A 22,376-nucleotide genomic window follows, 5' to 3' on the forward strand; every position below is an offset into this window, starting at 1 on the left:
TTAACTGCTCTCCCACATTGTTTTGTAATCATAGTGGGTAAAACACTTAAGTGAATGTGCACACCCAGACACACGTGTGTGTGTGTGTGTGTGTGTGTGTACGCAAATGGACAATCATTTTCACAATGTGAGAATATGTATTTAATAAAGGCAGCTTTATTGTCTTTGTGTATAGGTAACAGCAGTTGGAAAACAGGCCAGCGTTCACATTAGCATGACTCTCTCATGAAAAAGATAAGCATTCAGTGTGTGTGTCAGACATGTGTGTGTCTATAGCAGAGGTTCTCAACCTCTTCTAGATTAGGGCCCACTTGAAAGTCTCAAAAGCGTTCGTGGCCCACACACCTGACCACTTAACAGCGCAGCCGAATTTTCAGAGCATTTTAATGTATTTTATTTATTTTAATCATCAATCAATCACTTGTGTTCTGGCTTGGATCAACAGAACTAACAAAAAGCACAACTTTTTTGTTTGACTTTTTTATATTAAAGGTAGGGTAAGTGATTTGCGTTGGTTAAAATAATTGTTAAATAGCTCTATATTCTGATAGTACTCATTGCTATAGAGTGTTTGTTCAGTATTAGGAGTCTCCTTGTCTCTCCACCTCTTTATTAAACAGAAAATGCATTTTCGTTTCAGTTTGAGTTTCATTTCCAATTTTATCCAACCAGGACAGAGAACTCAATCAGGATACAGATTAAACAAGTGAAATTGGAAGTGATGACACTAAGAAATGAGCAGACAAAATTGGAACTGGAACACTATACAAATTAAGCTTAAAAATGGGTACTTTCTCCTGATTGGCTGAGATTTTGACACCTACCGAAAAATGTATTTTCTGTTTATTAAAGAGCTGGAGAGACAGGGAGACATCTGTTACTTAAAAAACACTCTATAGCAATGATTACTATCAGAATATAGTATTTTAACCTTTTAACAAAATACTTTTTGTTTTAACCAAAAAATATCACTTACCCTACCTTTAATGTTATATTATCAATCAAATCTTAAGTGTTTTGTCAATTATTTGGGGGCCCACTTACTGTACAATATCCTCCCGGTCCACAGGTTGGGAATGGCTGGTCTATAGCACCTAATATGCTACAGGCTCTAGTCATCCATCCTTGGAAGCTCACATAAAGGCATCTGGACTGTGATTCACTGACTATACTGTGGATAATCTGTTTACTTTTGGTAGCAGTACCAAAACATTGGTTTGTTAAACCTCTTTTAGGTATATATTTATACATTTCCCCCCACTGCTCAAGGTTTGCTGCGATTTTCAGGTGGTGAACCTGGGAACAGTGAGTATTGTCATCCATATAGATAGAATGTGTTTCTTGTCTCTGCATTTGTTTTGTCCTGTATTGATCAAGAGACTTCCCAGGTGTAGCTCAGTTCAGTTTCTCTTGCTTGACTGTACTGTATTCTTCTCTGCCTCAGTCACTCCGCCTCCTTGCTGATCCTTGTTGTTGGTGTACCACCCGGAAGGCCTGGAGGAACTCAGTGAAGTCTATACTCCCGTCCTTGTTGAAGTCGATGCTGCGCGCCAGGTCGTCTATGGACCCCTCATCCAGGTCCACACCCAGGTGTGTGCTGAACAGACGCCACGTGTTACGGAACTCCTCAATGGAGATCAGGCCTGAATGTGAACATTGCATATTAGAATGTCGCAACAACTAATTAAACTAATTGATTTAATTGTTTTTTATTGTTTTCATATCGATAATGTAATAAAATACTCGAAAGTTATCCCCATTTTGGGTAAGTCATTATGGTGAAAAGTGTCCAAAAAACAAGCGCAAATAAAAAAGAACAGATCTACAAACTACTATTGCATGACACCATTGTGCAACAAAGTTTAAAATAGCGCTTATGTGATTAATTTGTTGATACATAAAAAAATTACAAACATAAACATAAAAACACGCTTATCGGTTAGTCGATTAATCAAAAATGTTATCGATAGAATAATCACTAAGAAATGTATCAATAGATGCAGCCCTATCGCATAATGCGCACAATATGCATTTAAAACACACACAGACACTGTATCATTTTAGAGGAATACATTTCAAGGCACTGACACAATTTCCTGTTTAAAACACATATGTCTTTACCTGATTGGTCCTTGTCTATAATGTTGAATATGATCTCCAGGTTGGTCCTGTATCTGAACAGGGTTTCAGCCAGGTGGGGAGTAACCTACAGGAACAACGTCACATGTCAGTCACTAGCAGTGCTGCAAGAAGTACCAGAGTCCTGCATTCTAAATCTTGCTTAAGTCAAGGTAAAAAAGCATTAGCATCAGAATATACTTTAAGTAGCAAAAGTAAAAGTACACATCATGCAGAATGTCCATTTCAGAATGATATACAATATGTCATGTTATTGAACGATAAATATTGATCATTAAGCACTTAAGCACATTAAGCAGGCTTTTCGAAAATAGACTATTTACAAGCTCACTACATGTCGCATTGTGAACTTGTAGATCGGCTATTTTAAAAACAAAATTGGAAGATTGTTGATTGTTAATAATACAAATCTGCAAAGTAACTAGTAACTAAAGCTGTCAAATAAATGTAGTGCAATAGAAAAACTACAACATTTGCCTCTTAGATGCAGTGGAGTAAAAGAATAAAGTATCAGGGCATTGAAATACTCAACTCAAGTAAAAGTACCTCAGAATTGTACTTGAGTAATGAGTAAATGTACTTAGTATCCACCACTTGTCACTAGTCTACACCATACTGTGCTTCATAATAGCTGTTATAGACCCAACAGAGAAGCTGATAGACCTGTGGCAGTGGGTGGCCTGGGTTCATGTCCTCAAAGCAGGACTGGTACTCCACACTGCCATCTGCTGTCAGACGTGCCAAGTGTGGGCGAAGTGTGCACCATGGCAGGTCCAATCTCAGCACGGACTCCAGCACTTCAGCCCATTCACTGACCGACACACATCCTGAACACACATGTAACACATACAGTATGCATATCTTATATTTTTCTTAAATTCATGCCCTACTTGATCATACTAGAGCATCACACTAAAGTATCAAAAATAGCAGATCTGCAAGCTCGGAACGTGTTTTTGGCGCGTTTTGAGCTGTAGATCTGCTATTTTTGCTATTTTTTTATTTGAATCATATATCAATAACATGGTAGCCCTAATCAAAAAAGAATGTTTCACCATTCAACATTTTCATTTATCCTATTTAAATCACAGACAACCCGATCGTGATTCGGTCACACACTCATTTTGTGTGTACAGTATGTGTGCATTCACAAAGTTGGTCCGTTCAGTTCCGCCCATTCTCTCTAGCTATTGGTGGCTGGAGGTGTCAGACAGTGGAGATGCGCTGCGCTCACCGCCACACCAGAGAACAAGTAAGGGTTCCAGGGGGTCCCCAGCAAAAGTAGTTAATAAAGCACCACAATCATTTTAAACACTTTATCCATTTATATGTTGGCTATTCAAAAACAGCAGATCTACAAACTCACAGCGTGGCACAAAGTGCTGCGGGACGCAACCGGCCAGGGTGCCACCTCAGCTGGCACAAAGTGACGCACTGTGAGATGGTAGGCTACATCTGCTATTTTTGGAAAAAGAAATCCAGAATGTTTGGAACATTTTTAATGATATTGATTCTTCTTTTTTTTTTACATAAATCTTCTCATCTGGTGGTAACTGGCACACAACATTTTCAGATGGGGGTCCGTGGCCAAATACATATCAATTTGGTGGTCCTTCACTTGAATAAGTTTGAGAACCACTGATCAAGGGCGCTTGTTGCCTATACATGCCCTGTGTCAAAGACCCGAAAGGGTCTCAGAGTTAATGTTGACATTGTAGTGGGTATACCTTACCAGTGTGACCATTATCATACTGCAGGAAGCCAGATATCAGCTCAGAGCGATGGGCAAAGAACTTCTCTTTCAGAGCCCTGAGAGCAGAACACTCCGCTGCTCTTACACTAGACACACACAAACACACACACACACACACACACACACACACACACACACACACACACACACACACACACACACACACACACACACACACACACACACACACACACACACACACACACACACACAGTATCCAATGATTAGAGCAACATAGCTCAGTTAATAAAATAAACTACATAAACAAAGCCTGCTGCAACACACATCAGCAGATGACTTACCTCTGTGTGAGAGTGAGCTTGCGGGTGGAGCGGCTCACTTGGTACTGATAGAAGCGAGGAACAAGCTCTCTGCCCAGTTTGATGTAGGCACCACGGTTACTGCCTTCCTCATAATAGTTAGAGGCCGAGAAGATGGTGATTACCTTTAAGACACACACGCACGGACGCACACACACACACACACACACACACACACACACACACACACACACACACACACACACACACACACACACACACACACACACACACACACACACACACACACACACACACACACACACACACACACACACACACACACACACACACACACACACACACACACACACACACTTAAAACCAACAAGTTTGACACTTTTATGGCCCAATCAATCAAGTCAGTGCACAATCCCTTTGAAGTTAAAGGGATCAATTAACAGCCGTCCCGGCTAAATATTGATAATTAAAAAAATAATGTTATCATTGAAGAGACATAATACTATGCTACTTTTAAAATCTACTAAATTGATTAGTCTGATTAACCGCTTAACCCTGTATTAATCTTTGTTGTGCAATGGTGGCGTACAAAAATAGCAAAGATAGCCGATCTACAAGCTAACAACACGTCGCATTGGGACACGTTGCTAGCTTGTAGATCAGCTATTTACGCTATTTAAAAAAAAAGAATCTTTCATTAATCGTAAATTGAGGCAAAGTTTGAAATAATCACGATATTGATTTGAAGTCATACATATGGCCCACCTGTCCATTATGACAGAGCTCATAGCCCTCCTGCTTGCACTCATGTGAGCGGATGAGCAGCTGCAGGTGGTGGCTGAGCAGCAGTTTCTGGGTGACGTCGGGGCCAAAGTAACAGCCTCCCCCTCTGAAGGTGTTGGGGCTGCACCCCTCCTGGGGCTTGGGGTCGCTCCACAACACATCCACTATCTGCTATAGGAGGAGACAGAGAGGAACGGATCACACCTGGTCAGGGACGGATTAACCCCCGCACGGGCCCCTGGGTTGCCAGTTTTTTAAGGGCCCCCCCTAAAAAATAAGGGAATTTTTTTTTTTTATGCCTCAGAAACCCTTGTCAGGGTCTCAAACCCAGCGAGAATCACTGCTGTAAATACAGAGGAGGAGGGGCCCACACATTTGATATTTGATTAACCTATACATTTCATTTTAGTATATTGTCGATGGCCGCGCGGCCCAGTTCACCCGAAGGGCCCCTGAGAGCCAATTAAGGGCCCCTGGGCCACGGCCCCCCGGCGGCCCACTGGCTAATACAGCCCTGCACCTGGTTTACACGCAAGGCGTTAACACATTAACCGCCAAGAACGTAGTCCTACGGTCCGTTAAATCCAACTGTTAAGCGCCGAGACCGTAGCCCTACGGGCTGCGGTCTTTTCGCGCATGCGCGGTCCGGGTGCACTTTCGGAATTTTTTTGATCCACTTCCGTTTCCGGTTTGATGACCGGAAATAGAATTATTTGGGATCCAGTTGACGATCACGCCCGCTCCCATTCTACAGACGAAACTGAAACTCAATTCTCTTCCTGTAGTTTTTTCTCCTCGCATTTCACTGTTTAACGTAATCCGCTCTAACTACAACATGGATACCCCGTTTGACACGCGATCTTCACTGGGAGATACAGGGAGATCTCGCGGATGTAAACAGACCGTGTAGAGCTCAATCTTAAGGATTTTAACAAGATCTATGGCGACATGAAAAAAACAAAAAAACAACAAAAACACCTTGGCACTGGTGAGTACATTATGAGATTAACCTCTGGCGGTCGATGTGTTAAGAGCGTGCCGGGATATTTTTGTAGGGCTATTGGGCTATTTTCGTGTGCTTGCAGCTCAAAGTATATAAATCAGGCATAACGGCCCCTGCTGGCCCACAGGTTGTGAATCGCTGAGTTAGGGCATTAAAGACATGACATTTTGGATAAATAATGTATTTTACACCAGGTGGCCACCATAATAATGACTAATGACTTGATCCAGGCCCCACCCCTCCACTCCTTATAGGCTCTATTTCAGCAGTTTGACCTGTTTCCACTCCTGCTGGTGTTGGGGTGGTGGGGGTGGGGAGGGCGGAGGGACAGCGGACAGGGAGTCCAGGAAGGGCACTTGGAGGACGTCAGCAGCGGCAGCCGCAGTGTGGAGCAGGTAGGGGCGTGGCGACCTGGGCGAGCACACAGAGGACGAAGAGGACGAAGAGGAAGAGGAAGACTCTTGTCGGCTCAGCGGCGCACAGTGTCTCTTCCTGCGAGGGATCAAATGTTTTAGGGGTGCAACAATTAATCAACTAATCAATTTAATCGATTAGAATAAAATGATGAATAAATCATTGATTAATAATAACTGATCCCTATAGAGCGTCGCAGTTCCCGCCCACTTCCTGTTTTTTTTGGTGCCGGAAGAAAAAACTCAATGCATTTTTCCATTGACATTTCCAAAAATATTTATATCTATTAATTCAAGCCTCGAATCAAGCCATCACGAGATGACATGAATCATGACCATAAAACGTTTTTTTCTGTGATTTTTTTAAATTTTATATTTAATTATATGATATACTATATTTAATAAATACCCTTTGTTTTGCCGTTTTCAACAAAAAAAAAATCACAGAATCAAACGTTTAAGGTCATGATTTATGTCATGTCATGATGGCTTGATTCGAGGCTTAAATTAATAGATATAAATATTTTTGGAAATGTCAATGGAAAAATGCATTGAGTTTTTTCTTCCGGCACCAAAAAAAACAGGAAGTGGGCGGGAACTGCGACGCTCTATTTCCATTTCTATGTATGGACGAAAATCTTTAAAAACAAACAATTTTCTAAACATTGCCAGATCTACAAGTAATTTTGGTAATTTTCACTATTTGTGCAGGACAACGTTGTGTGACACAGTATAGTAGGGCTTAAGTGATTAATTGATTCCTTCTTATATAAAACAAATCAAAAAAAATATTTTAACGCTTATTCAATTAATCGGAAAACAATCTATAGAATAATTACCAAGAAGATAATCGTTAGTTGCAGACCTAAAATGTTTCATTTTTTAACAAGAGAATGGCCACGTTTTGTTGCTGAACTGTGTACTCAGCTAAATACGGAGAGTTAATTACGCTCACTGAGTTATATAAACACTCCGAATTTTGCTGTGCAGTAGAAAAGATAGCAGTGAAACATTGTAATAACATTCTTGACTCCATGAGATGACGACGGACCTCTGAATGGGGGTCCTCTGGATCCTGAGGCTACGACAGCTGCCAGGGCGAGGGCTGTCTGCCCCTCTCATCCTGCTGCTACGGACATCCAGCTCCTCCACATCATACCTAGGCAACCTCAGTGCAGACTTGACCTTGAGGGCGGAGCCAGAGAAGGAGAACGAGGGTGGAATCAAATTTCCACTCGTCAGAGTTGTCGGGTGGAAACCTTGTATGTCCAAAATTATTACTTTTCAGCAATGGGGAAAAAAATAACCTGTGTTCCAATGGATCCAGTGTAGTTATTATTTAGTCACAAGCTCTTGCTAATACTTTTCATTGGTTAAATGCTTATAAAACCCACAGACACACTTAAGGTTTCTGCCCGACAACAACATTATAATGTATGACCCGGTCCAGCTCTTAGTGTATTACATATGTCACTTTTTACACTCTCAGAGTTAAATTAACACTCGAGATTTTACTGGTTGAAAGTTCAAACTTAAATTGCTTTTACACCACTTACGTCTGGTCTGCATTCTTTCCTGATACAAATCAGAACTTATACTTAAAGCACCTTTAGAATAGGAGTGGACGTGTCAAGGTATCTAAGTCTCTCACCTTGTGTCTCTCTATTGTGTTGAGGAAGTTGAGGTCGGTCTGGTCCGATATGCCCCCGTGAACAATCAATACTTTGCCGTCGATCACCGTGGCGATGGGCAGAAGGCTGAACACATCTTGAAACAGCTGAAGAATCTCACGGCTAAAGGTCTGGAGACAGAATGTCACCATTATTACCACTCAAATCACAAGTAAGACGCGCGAACGCTGGAAGCGAACGCAGCTCGAAAATATTGTGTATTTACGGACTTGTAATCCGTGTTATTTCACCGTGATGGGGAGAGAACATTGACATTGTGTGTGTGTGTGTGTGTGTGTGTGTGTGTGTGTGTGTGTGTTTTGCAGGCTGTTGTGCATTGTAATCAGAGCAGGCTGTTGTGCATTGTAATCAGAGCATTATGAGAGCATGAACACAGACACACAGACAGACACACAACCTGAGCAGGGTTACATAGTATGCTCCACTTGGTCGGAGGCGCGGCCGCGTTCGCAATTAGGTAATGCATGCTCTCCCAACCCCCAGGCAGCAATGCAGTGAAACAGTAGTGGCCACAAGGTGGCAGTGGCTGCGTGATACAAATTGACCAGTGGTTCCCAACCTTTTCTGGGTCAGGGCCCACTTGAAAATCTTGAAAGCGTTTGTGACCCACCCACCTGACCACTTAACACCAGCCGCAAGTGGTCAGATGGGTGGGTCGTGTGCATTTTCAGAGCATGTTCATTTAAATGATCAATCATTCGAATGTGTTCCAGCTTGGATCAAAATAACTAACATAGTATACTTTAAGTTCTTATTTATTATATATCCGGCCCACAAGTTGGGAAACAGTGAAGTAGACAATGTATGATATGATGGTGCAGTGGCCATAACACAAACATAATCATATCTGACCTTGTACTTCTGCATGACTTCTTTTGTGAATCCATATCTGGAACAACACAACCAGTGCATCAAGTTTTCAGAGTTAAAATAACAGGAGTTAGGTTCAGTGTGACATGAATTACTACTATCTCTAAACATACTGTACTGTGTGTTTGTCTACAAATACATAGATTGTTGCATTCTATCTATAGAACAAACGACAAACCTGAGGTTCATGATGTGGTCTTCATGGTTGCCTCTGTTGAGGTGCATGTGGTCAGGGTACAGCAGAAGGTATGCAAAGAGCAGGAGGACCACCTCCACGGACTGTTTGCCCCGGTCCACAAAGTCCCCGTTAAACACATACGAGGTGTCTGCAGAGGGAAGGCCATTCTAAAGAACAAAAACAACAGCATCCACTATCACAACATAAACACATTTCTTTAGATTGCCACAACTATTTTGGTTCAAACCCTTCAATGAACCTTCATGCAACATCAATGGAGAACAGAAGCAAAGTGTGGAAATGGGCCATCAAAGAAACAGTTCAGCTAGATACGGCTAGTGGGACTACGGATGGAAATGATAGCTTCTAGCTAAATCCGGCATGTTTACATGAAAAATCGTATTTTTATATTGTTACACCAATTGTTCTTAGAACAAAACACCATCATGTTACATAAATCTGACACTTTCATTTATTACAGTTGGAGCCATCTGGAGGAGTCGTCCTAATTCAGCAAACCATCCGTTATATGATATGCACATTTGATAACCCTAATGAACTCATTTAAATACATGCCATACAGCACAACTGCCATTTAAATTCAGCAGCACCAACATGTATATTTACCTTGTAAAATATGAGAAGCAAGTCGTCAAGCCGTCCATGTAGATCACCTAGATACCAAGTATATATATTTGCATTTAAAAACCACACATTTGTAACAACTTCATAATATTGGGTTGGGTTGTGCAGGTGAGATTTAGTTAAGTTAATCTCACCTCACACAACAAAAAATACAAAGTAATAAAAACAAATGATTTGGCAACATAAATAATACAACTATAGATACACAGTATGAATGATAGAGAAAAACAAACATTAGTAGAAAAGGGTGTAAGTGCAAGTGTGTGTGGATATAGTTTTTGTCTAGTTGAATTGGTCGTCGTCAGCATGTTGAGATGTAAATCTGGAGGCTATGAGAGAGGAGTCAGACAAGTAGTCAGTGTGCAAATAAACAAGATCTCCATTTTGCACCTCTACTCATGATTGAGAGTTGCCGTTAAAGTCAATTGTATGTAATGGGGAGTGTGGAAGAGAGGTGAAGAAGAGAGTGCAGGCAGGGTGGAACGGATGGAGCAAAGTGTCAGGAGTGATTTGTAACATGTAATATGGATAAGACAGAAGAAGTCATGCTGTACGGCTTGGAAACGGTGGCACTGACGAAAAGACAGGAGGATCACTCAAGATCAGAAATTACTACAGTAGAGGATCGGCCCAGGTTAGAAGGTTTGGGGATAAAGCAAGGGAGGTGAGGTTAAAGTGCTTTTGACATGTGCGGAGGAGGGATTAGGGGTACATTGGGAAGATGAGAAAAGGAAGGCCAAAGAGGTTTATGGATGCAGTGAGGACATGCAGGTGGCTGGAGTCTTCTTCCTCTTTCGGCTATTTCCCATGGGGGTCGCCACAGCGGATCATCTGTTTCCATCTGCTTCTGTTCTATGCGGCTTCCTCTGTCATTCCAGCCACCTGCATGTCCTCTCTCACTGAATCCATAAACCTCCTCTTTGGCCTTCCTCTTCTCCTCTTCCCTGGCAGCTCCATCTTCAGCATCCTTTTCCCAATGCACCCTTCATCTCTCCTCTGCACATGCCACCATCTCGACCTCGCCTCTCTTGTTTTATCCCCAAACCTTCTAACCCGGGCTGATCCTCTAATGTCGTCATTTCTGATCCTGTCAAATCAATCCTTGTCACTCCTAAAGCGAATCGTGGCGTCCTCAATTCTGCAACCTCCAACTCAGCCTCATGTCTTTTCGTCAGTGCCACCATTTCCAATGCCGTACACCATGGCTGGTCTCTCTACTGTCTTACTGTCAATGTCTTCCCTCTCACTCTTGCTGGTACCCTTCTGTCACAAATCAGAAGGGTACCAGTTATGCAGGGTATGTAGGTGGCAGGAGTGCCCGAGGAAAATGTAGAAAACAGAAGCAGATGGAAACAGCTGTAGTCGACTCATAATGGGATATTATGTCACAGCCACTCACCTTTCCGTCTATTCATTTATTTAGAAGCCCATTGTATGCTGCCTCTTGTCAAAACCTGATACCTGGTACCACAAAAGATCATATGACAAGGACTTTACAAAAGACACTAAAAGGAACAAGATAAGTGAAGTAAGGATGACTAACCACATATAGTGATCTCCTTGGCGTAGGATGTAGACAAGTGGGTGATGTTGGGCATGTGTCTGAGGAGTTTCTTGGTCTCGTACAACAGCTGCATCACATACCTGGCATGAAGGGCCTGGAAGCGCTCGCGGGCACACACACACACACACACACACACACACACACACACACACACACACACACACACACACACACACACACACACACACACACACACACACACACACACACACACACACACACACACACACACACACACACACACACACACACACACACACACTGAGGAGTTCCTATCAAATCTACTGTTTCAGTCACTCACATTGAAGTAGCTTGCAACCTTCTGTATTTATGCAATGCAACCTAATGCAATCTGCTGTATTATACTAGCCGTTGCAGTGTAATACATAGTGGCCAAAACAAGAAGCAATCCCAGAACGTTTCTGTGACAATGAACTTGGAGGTCCAAGTTAGACCTTCCTGTAATTGTATTACTCAAACTATTATAGCTAAATGTATGATTTCAATGAGCTCTTTCTTTGGCACTGCAGTACCACTGGACAGTTACAGAGAAACAGCTGTCTCTCTGCATGAGCAGAATATAATTCTGACAACGTGTCATGATGCAATGTAATTCAGAATGCTGCCATTTTCGAATGCTCACGACTCCATATAAAAAAATTTAAATAAAAAAGAGGCTTTACAAAATAACTTATATTGTACTGTGATTGTACAAAACTGTAAATTGTACAAAACAAACTAAAACTAACTAAAATTAAACAGAAAATGTCCTTAGTTTTAGTCTTTGTCAATATTATAAGGCCTTTGCAGACAGGGTGCGATTTTCCGCGCGGAACAAACGGACAATATCATTTTTTAAATGAACACATGGTTCTCAATGACCTCATGCACACCGGCTCCGAATTTATCGTGCAGCGATGCGATGCGGCGATGCGTTTTTTTTTTCAATCGAACCCAGTTCGATTCGTGCGTCTTTTCGCATGCGGTAAAAACTGATTGACTAATCGCACCCTGTGTGCAAAGGCCTTAAGCCAAATATTTAGGGTGGATATGAAATCTTCCACTATTTTAGTTGTGGCAGTTTTTCCTCATAAAAAACATAAAAACTAACTAAAAACTAAAGCTAAGCCTTTCCAAAAACTAAAAACTAAACTAAACTAAACTAATTGAGAACAAAAAGTCAAAACGAAATATAAAATAAAAAACGAATGAAAAATGAAAAAACTCTAGTAACCTGTTGGTTCTTGAAGGCGTTGAGCAGTGTGTTGGTGTGAGCTACAGAGAGGGGGAAGGAGAGGCGCGGGCCGCTGTAGGACTCTGGCACTGGAATGAGGTTGTAGCATGTCTCTCTGTCCAGCCAGGGGTCAACCACTGGATCCAACAGCTGGGAGATCAAGTCTGGAACACAGGACACGTGATGCTCGAGTCTCACTGTACCTGTTCCTGAGCATCATCATCACAGGCCTCTTCCGTCATCCTCTTTTCAAGTGATTCTCAAACCTTTCTTTTTTATAATTGAATTTTGTATGCCATTATTTTTGTTAGTTTTAGTTAACATAACAACGTTGCTTTATAATCAATCATTTGATTCAATACCTCGCTCTTTGTGACCTCAACATTGTTATATTACAGGTCCTTCTAAATGCTAATGACCATCTGAGCCGACTAATTTATGCAGGCATGAAGAGGCTTCAGGCTTGTGACCACGATCCTATTTTTCCACGACCTTGTTTACCTCTCTCTCTGTGTGTGTGTGTGTGTGTGTGTGTGTGTGTGTGTGTGTGTGTGTGTGTGTGTGTGTGTGTGTGTGTGTGTGTGTGTGTGTGTGTGCTCTGGATCTGCTACTTTTAATACTTTTGTGTGACGCTGTAGTGTGATCAAGTAGGGCGTTAATTACGAAAAAAAAGACAAAACACAAAAAGTTAAAAATATGGAGATAAGAGGTTTCTGCCCGACAACAACGATGTGTTTGTTAATGGAGTGTGTTGCTCCTTGTCCAGAGGAGTGGGCAACAGCTGTGTCAGTACAATACACCAGCACACTGTCCACACACTAGTTGCTAAGCAACAATATAAGCACTGGGGGTTTGAACACCAAAATCCAGGAGCCTGACAGAACAAATCTAATGTTAATTTTATGGAAGCATATTAGCGAACAATAAAATCATAATTGTAAAAACGATACAACAATAACGTTTTAATGTAAGACAGCACACCGATTCTGTGTATGCAACAGCAGCGGCTGTGTTCTTATTGAGAGAGAGAGAGAGAGAGAGAGAGAGAGAGAGAGAGAGAGAGAGAGAGAGAGGTCCCAAAGGTTTCTCTTTGAGGGACATTTGGTGAAACATAACATTACGTTTACTGTCTAGCCTAGGGCTGCAACTATCCATTGTTTACTTTGCGATTATTCTATCGATAACTTTTTTGATCAATCAAAAATATATTTTTTTGATGAATATATTTGTTGTTTTTATATATCAGCAAGTCGACTAACCACTTAAGCACAAGTCGTACAAAAGAATTGCTGATTTACAAGCTCACATGTCGCATCGTGACTATTTTCTCTATTTTTGTTTTGGGACATTTTTGGAAACTTTTCACCTGTTAATTGATTATTTCATCAAAGTATTGATTATATATTTTTTTTAAATATTTTTGATTAACTGTTGCACCTCTGTCGACCCAAACATATCTTTACAAAAAGACAAATATGTCCAATGAGCCTTAAAGTATCTTGTGATGAGTGATACAATGATATCAAATCAAGATCACGATTATTTCAAACTTTTGCCTCGATTACAATGAAAACTGCAGTCTATTTTTGCTCCTTTAGCACGCACAGCGAAGCAGGGCTTAAGTGGTTAACTCTATAAACGCCATTGACTCGAAAACGCGTCAATAACTACTTAATCCACCCACGCCATTGACGCGTTAGACGCGTTGGATTTGCGTTCATTGTTTAATCTCTGATCGCGCTATGCTGCTTAAAATTCAATGTTATTCTCGAGTTCCACTTACTTCACCCATATCTGCATCCGGTTTCATGTCCTGGGTTCCGTTTCCGGTTTTTGATTATTTTCCCCCGGTCATTTCGTCCAAAATAGGTAAACAAACGGTTTTTCACACGGTATGACGGACAAACGGACAGCTTCTCTTCTATAATCTATGGTCTGGGTGACGATCAGTCATCGCCGTCGTGTATCACAACGTAATTTTGACGATCAAAACAATCTGGGAGGACGTCACATCCGTTTTCATGGTTTTCCCTGTCTAATCGCCCAAGAAGGGTAACAGTGACACCAGGAGCTGATCAAGCTATCATGTGCTGCTCTCTGGTGGCGGATTTGTGCGGCGTCTTTAAAAAACAGTCTGATCAATTATTTTCATGAAAATTTTCAAAATATAAAAATAAAAAAAACACAAAAATTGCTGGCAATGGGGGAGTACTTTATGAAAATACTCTGGCAGTCAAAGAGTTGTTAATCAGACTAACTAATTTAGTAAAAAAATCTTTTTGTAATTTTGTAGTAGTGTCGACATGTTGATATATTATGCGGGGGGAAAACTGCTTCTTAATCATTCGATTAAACTACATGAGCAAGATTAAGCCGGTATTGGTTCTAAAGGTAGAGACCATATATTTTGGGTTAATTGTCCAGCTCTAAGTGACGATTGATCTCACTGATCCATGATGAACTGTAACATGAAGCAGTGCTATATTGTGAGTACAGTACACATCCCTATAATTGCTGAACATTGTGGAAACCAGTCTTTGACGTTATATTTATTTTTGTATTGTTTACAAAACCTTCATTTCTGTGTCAACATTTAACCCAGGATTTAATCATGATTATCAAGGCCCTTCATGGACGGGGAGATCTGAGTGAATCGACAGAGGAGAGTAGAGGCGTGCTCACCTGGTTCATTACCGTTCAGATGAGTGAAGTTGTCCAGCATGAAACTAAAGAAACTGGACAGCTGAGGAGAGAAGAGAAATCAAACTTCCATTAAAGAGGCTCTGTGCACTGTGAGGTTTATGCATGGCTGCCTGGCACGCCTATATGTTTTTCAGTGTGTCTGACTCTGTGCCCTTATAGGATGTTAACAGAAGCAGACTTTATCTGGCTCATGTAGGTTAATCGAATAATCGAGAAGCAGTTTTTTTTTATTTTTTACATATTATACTGAATATCAGCTAATCGATAACCACTTAACCCTGTATTATACTTTGTTGTACAAAGGTGTCGTACAAAAAATTAATCTTCTATTCTCACATTTAAAAACATCGTTCATTAATCGTAATCGAAGCAAAAGTTTGAAATAAAGGTGATATTGATGTGAAGTCATATCACCCAGCCCTAATGCCTTTCTAATAGAAAGATCTCATTGCTTTTCGTAAATGAACACCCTACTTGACCATACATACTACAGCGTCACACAATAGCATAAAAAATAGCAGATCTACAAGCTTGACATGAGCTCATCAATCTGCTACTTTTGCTATTTTTGAATTTGAATCCTGAAAAGTAACAGTTTTGGACATAATAATCAGGTTTCCACCCGACAGAGACATTGTGGTACTGTACCTGCAGTTGGTCCTGTTCGCCTGCATACTCGATGGACTGGAAGATGTTCCAGGTGTACCGCCGTCTCATCTCCAGACGAGCCATGTAGCGCCGGTACCATCTCTGGATTAAAATAGCCGCCTTCATGGCTAAGAACAACACCCAAGTTTACCTTTTAGTGCCATTTATATGAATTTGTTGCCAAATAATGCAAATGATATGGATTTGTTCTCGATCGATGCACAGTACATGAATACATACACAGTAGAATCCTCAGTGTCAATTTAACTCAGAGAGTGCACAAATGGAAACAAAATGGAAATGGTTTGTAAGAATAAAGTCTCTCTGTTTTGCACTCTAACTCCTACTCACACACACAGTAAACTGTTAAAATAATTGATATGAGAAAGTGGACCCAATTAATTTAGTCTGGGCAAAATGACTTCAAATCTATATAATGAACTTTTGTTCGATCACGATTAATGAACGATAATTAAAAAAATAATAGTGACGATAGAAGATTTACAAGTTCACAATGCGTCACTGCGTTGTTATCTTGTAGATCGGCTATTTTTGCTATTTTTGTACACCACCATAGCACTACTAAGTATAGAGCACCGAAGTCCTGATGTCACTGCCGCTAGAGGGCCCTATCCCCCCTGGGTCGCGGCGTTATTTTTTGTGTTGAAATCCCCATAGGGGAATCTTAGATCGCCTCATATAAGAACTGTGTTTGAAAAATAAACAAATCATCCTGGCGATTTTACTCATATGGATATGAAGCATCAACTGAAGGTGGAAATGTACACATTTACCCAAAAAGTAACACAATAGACGCTAGAAACTAGTCAAACGACCCAAAGACATTTCCCATGAACGCGGCTGCTGTAGGGACAGTGATTTCAGACCCGGAAGCAGGGCCGCAGGAAGGGTAGTGCGAGCGGTGCGGCCGCACAGGGCCCGCACTTTTTTTTTTTAAGTGAACAGAATCACATTTATTAAGAGTTATAAAAAGAAATAACCGCAAATAACCACCAAAAACTCAAAAATATCCGCCCAAAACCGCAAAAAAAAAATCGCACGCGACTTCGCACAGGGCCCCGCATTTCTCCCAGACGGCTCTGCCCGGAAGTGTCGTTTTTTAGACTTTTAAGGCAGAATTAATTCAATTTTCACCAGAAACAGGCTGTATCAAATATAATTGCCAAGAGTTAAACGAACACTGAGGATATTACTGTGCATACACATGCGTGGCACAGAACTAAATGTCAAGAGATGAGGGGTGACCTTACTCAGAGCCGGGCTGGGATCCTTGGCAGTTTCATCTGTGTGAAGAAGACTACAGTTCAGCAAATGAAAGTCATAATTGAATAAAATCAAGCGCAACAGAGTGGGAGAGAGTGAGAAAGAGGGGATTAGAGAGAAAGATAACAAGACACAGGGGACATGGAAAGGGGCCCTGAGACAATAAATTAATACAAACAGAACAGAGAGAGAGAGAGAGAGAGAGAGAGAGAGATGCAGAACAAAGGAAACCACCATCTGTCAAACATGTTGATGACATCACCTAATGTGGTGCTGGAGGAGATATAAGGTATCTGCTGAAATATTAGAACGGTAGAAAATAATCATGATAATCCATCCATTGTATACATTACAATGCAAAACTGATATGCTTAGTCACTGGACCATGTGTACCGCATAAATACACAGTCAAATCCTCAGTCATTTATGGAACCAAATGGACCTGGGTCATCATCGCTCAGGATTTCACAGTGTATGGCCAATACTGAAACTATTTTGATGGCAATTGGTTCTTCACACCTCCCACAATGAAAGGTGTCTAATACGAAGCTATGATGACAGTTCAGGCATGACTGTATCAATGCCTGATGCATTGGACTGCACACTGAGCACAATAGAGGAGGGTTTCATCATTATTCAGTTATAATCTACACCAGTGGTTCTCAAACATTCTCATGTCAAGTACCACATCTGAAAAGGAACCCCCATAACAGTTGTGTTGTTAAAATATTGAAGATTCCAAAGAAAAGATTATTGTCAATTTTTTTCAAAAGATTTTTCAAAAATAGCAATAAAATGTTGTGAGCTTGTAGATCTGCTACTACTTAATGTATAAAATAGGGTTAAAAGTTTTTGATGCTTTAATTTAGCTGGAGACCCTCTGGAACCCCCTCTCTAGGACCCCTGGGGGTCCCCGGACCCCACTTTGAGAAACTACTGCCCTACACTTTAGGTGAATACTTGAAGCGGTCAGAAGAAGTGTCAACTGGTACACAATTAGGTTACCTGTCTCTTTCCTTTGAGCCAGTGGCTCTGTAGCGATGGAGGTGCCACAGCCCATGGTGACATTAGCCAAAAAGTCCAGAGGTCATACGGGTCCAGTGACAGTGGATCACAGCTCTCCAGTGTCACATATTTCAGCAATAAAATCTGCAAAAAAAAGAAGAATAACTAAATAATAAAAAGCTATACTGTAACATGATGTGACTCCCACCATAATAGGACTGTAGCCTGTTCAGATGGAGACAGTCAATGGTCATTTTAAATCCCTATGCATCTGTCCTTGTAAGGTATGCAAAAGGACCCTGGAGTATATAGACAGTCACAGTCAAGTAACCTAAACCTATATGACCGTTTTCGTAGCCTATGTGTATTCTTCAGAAAATTAAGGTTTTTGTTAGGCTATCCAGCTAATTTAAACCTATATGGATTCTGATTAGGATATAGTTCCTTTTGAAAGAGAAAGGCAGCATGGAGAGACATCAGCTGTATGATTAGTTAGCAGAAAGAACACATTGGATGCTGATGCTGTCATTGGGACAACATTTAACAATATGCAGTGGTGTAAAGTAAGTACATTTACTCAAGTACTGTACTTAAGTACAATTTTGAGGTACTTTGACTTTACTGGAGTATTTCCAATTTTCAATACTTCTACTTCACTACATCTCAGAGGCAAATATTGTACTTTTGCTCCACTACAATTATTTGAAAACTTTAGTTACTAGTTACTTTGCAGATATAAATCATCATTATATTATAGAACACACATTAACCACTTTAGCCCTATTTTATATATAGGCTATTACAAGATCTACAAGCTCGCCACGTTGTGAGCTTGTACATCTGCTATTTTCAAACATTTTAGTACTTTTACTTTTGGTACTTTAAGTATATTTTGATGCCAATACTTTTGTACTTTTACTCAAGTCAAGTAACATTTTGAACACACGCCTTTTACCTTTTACTTTACTCTGACAATATGTAACCTACTTCAGGAAGTTGAAATGATGCCTTACCTGTGTGCGCACGATCCCGTCAAATCAGACATTAGTTGCATTGAAAGAGCTTTATGGAAAAATACACTATCTGTCTGTGACTCTAACCTACAGCTACACAAAACAATAACAAGCCATTACAGATGACACAATACTTCAGGGAACAAGAAACCCCTCTGCTTTTACTCTGCAGTCTGCACTATACTCCTGGTAAGACGGTGACGCGCACTGACAATAGACGATCTACAAGCGCACAGCGCGTCGCAGATCGCCGGTTGTCAGTGAGTGACGGTGATGGCGACACCATGTTAGGATCTATGAATCAGGCTTTCCTCAGCGCGGATGGATGGATGGATGGATGGATGGATGCTGCGCATCATCTGGTGTGTTTTGGGAACACACTCAACACAGCGCACGACACACGACAGGCAGTCCGTGTCGTCATCAGTGATGGAAAGTAGTAGCATTTTACTCATTTGCCAGCCTGTAATTAAGTACAATTATGAGGTAGGCTACCAACTTTCACTTTGAGTATAACCATTGTTTACGCTTTACACTTGAGTATAGGCTACTAGCCTACTCCACTTCACGGCAAATACACGCCTATTGTGCTTTTTACTCCACAACAATTATTTGACCATAAGATGATCTTTAAGTAGTGATTCGCGATAGAGTGCAAAGTCAGGTGACGCGAGGATAGGTTCAAGTCGAGCTGGGCTCGAACCCCAGTCTCTCATTCGGCAAACCGACGCACAACACAAACAACCATGCCAATAAAGCTGAGCTCTAACATGGGGGTTGCTGTGGCTTTGTACTGTCTGGGGCTCTACATTTAGTTTGACCTAGTTACTTATTTGCATTATATTTAATTTAGATTAATACGCCTATAAAACTTGCATTAACCTTTTTTTTGTCTATTTAAAAAAATAGAACATACATACTACTTTTACTTAAGTAAACAATTGAATACAGTATACTTTTACTCGTAACAGAGTATTTCTACATTGTAGCATTGCTACTTTTACCTTAACCTCGCGTCACCAGTCTTTCCACCTACTTTTACCTAAGTAAAAACCCTGAGTACTTTTTCCACCATGGGTGTCAGGCTGACAAGTAGCTTTTGGCTGATGAAAAAAAAAAAAAAAAAAATCATACTGGGCTTTAATGTTTACCATCTAAACAGGGCTGCTGTAGTGGTTCTCAAACATTTTCATGTAAGACCCAAATATCAATTTGGGTGTCTTTACCCTAATTGATATTTGACCATGGAACCCCATCTGAAAATATTTTAAGCCAGAAGTCCCCCATAAGGTTTTAAAATAATGTCACAATTATTCAAAATTGTTCACAATTAAAGATTTTTGAAAACAGCCCATCTACAAGCTCACAATACGTTGCATTATGAGCTTGTAGATCAGTTCTTTTTGAATAACCAAAGTATGCAATAGGTTAACTGTTTTGCTGCAGACCCCAAACCCCCTTAAGGACCCCTTGACACCAGTTTTAGAACCACTGCCGGGTTGCTAAAGATTTTCCAAAATATTCCCACAAAGCTATGAATTTATAAACAACCATTGCCTAATTAGTTGCAGTTAATCGCATCAAGTCTGCAGTGATTGCTTTTTCCCCTGCAGTCGACACAGGATGTGTGGTTTCCTAATCCCTTGAGGTCAAGTACTTTTAATTTCCAAGCAGTAGGCCTACTGTAGGCTACTTACACTGCATGATGTACCTGTACCTGCTGTAAAGAGCAACATAATACCCTCCTAGAGCAGCCACTGCCAACCTGTGGGCCTCCAGCAAAACATGTAATGATTTTATTTATATATATTTTTTAAGTAAAAATATATATAGGTTTACTTTAAAACCTGGGGGGAGGGGGAGATGATACCGTTAAATAGAAGCTTAAAAGTATCGCTGCTGTCGGGCAGAAAGCTCTTATCTCCACATTTGAACTTGTGTTTTTCCGTAAATTATTGCCCTACATGATCATACTACAGTGTCACACTAAAGCATCAAAAGTAGCTGATCCACAAGCTTGTAGATCTGCTACTTTTGAATCCTGAAACGCAACAGTTTTGGACAGGTTTCCACCTGACAGACGGTACTACTTGATGTCTAAGTGGGCACTGATGCAGAAAAGGTTGGGAACCATGCACTGCAAGTGGGCGCCTCTAAATTAGCTACAGCTGAGAGAAGAAATTGGTGATCTGATCAATATACTGTTTATTAAAATATATCTTTAATGATACTGTACTTAAAATTGACATCAATATAAAAACATAAGGTTGAGCTTCAGCTTGGATTTCATCATGTGCAGGTCTGGTTTTTCATAGCCTCTGTTGTACCAGTGTCACAGTCATATGGATCCATGGGATGATTCTCTGCCTGTTGGTCTTCGACAGCTGGGATGTCTCCAGGCTCACTAGTTGAAGCCAGAGACTGGGAGTCCTCTTTAAACCACATTGGCATCTCTTGGTCTTCTTCCACTTCTTCCAGGAGCACTTGCAGTACCAGAACCATCCTGTAGGGAGAGACATTTTACTGGATATTCCAGGTGGACTTTTTGGGTGAGTTTATACTTGGAACCCAAAACAAAATCAAAGTATAATCAATTTAAAGGAGCACTTAACCCATTTTCAACCAGATCTTCATACATTGGTCCTCACTCATTATAAGATGGCACATCTTCTACTAAATCTGCATCTCATTGGTGGGCAGTTCAGGAACCTGCCCACCAAATTACAGCCAATGGGATTTCCAAGCTAATACAGAAACTACAGTCTTTTTTGCCAGAATGTTAAGCATGCTGTAATAGAAGTCATTGTTCTTGCATTATTACAAATTAAGGTTTTACATCAAATCACCAAACCTGCCTACTGATGATGTCACTGGTAGGCAGGGTTATGAACTATCCACAGCCCTACTCTGAGACACAGCAAGTACACAGAAACGGTGCCATCTTATGAGCAAGCATTAGTGAGACCAATTATAAAAAGATATAGGCTGAAAATGTTCTTTTACCCTGAAAGTTTTATGGGTATGAAACAATGAAGCCTTTTCCAATGTCAACAACACCCTAGGCTAGATAGATACATCAAGTTTGGTGGAAGAAGAAAGAAAAAAAACGCATTTATGCACATTTTTAGCAGAACGAGAATGCGGTGGTTATGCTGTTCTGACCTCTTTT

At 40.8% G+C, this 22,376-nt stretch overlaps 1 protein-coding gene across 1 annotated transcript; it reads right to left on the reverse strand.

The window, feature by feature from the left end:
* Window positions 1-1,440: 1,440 nt before the first annotated feature.
* ppef1 (protein phosphatase, EF-hand calcium binding domain 1) lies at window positions 1,441-19,356 on the reverse strand (the record flags this gene model as incomplete). The annotated part of the gene is made up of 19 exons (XM_080431805.1): window positions 19,208-19,356; window positions 18,195-18,338; window positions 17,177-17,209; window positions 15,906-16,033; window positions 15,237-15,297; window positions 12,555-12,718; window positions 11,300-11,414; window positions 9,739-9,785; window positions 9,112-9,278; window positions 8,916-8,952; window positions 8,024-8,173; window positions 7,424-7,557; window positions 6,235-6,451; window positions 4,939-5,124; window positions 4,195-4,337; window positions 3,872-3,978; window positions 2,803-2,966; window positions 2,122-2,206; window positions 1,441-1,643 (listed from the first exon to the last, which is right to left on the reverse strand). The coding sequence occupies exons 2-19, from the start codon at window positions 18,247-18,249 to the stop codon at window positions 1,441-1,443; spliced, it is 2,196 nt and encodes a 731-aa protein (XP_080287931.1). The 5' UTR covers window positions 18,250-18,338; window positions 19,208-19,356.
* Between the last annotated feature and the right edge of the window lie 3,020 nt (window positions 19,357-22,376).

This window comes from Gymnoscopelus braueri (genome assembly GCF_963280865.1).
Source record: "Gymnoscopelus braueri genome assembly, chromosome: 1".
Classification (NCBI taxonomy): Eukaryota; Metazoa; Chordata; class Actinopteri; order Myctophiformes; family Myctophidae; genus Gymnoscopelus; species Gymnoscopelus braueri.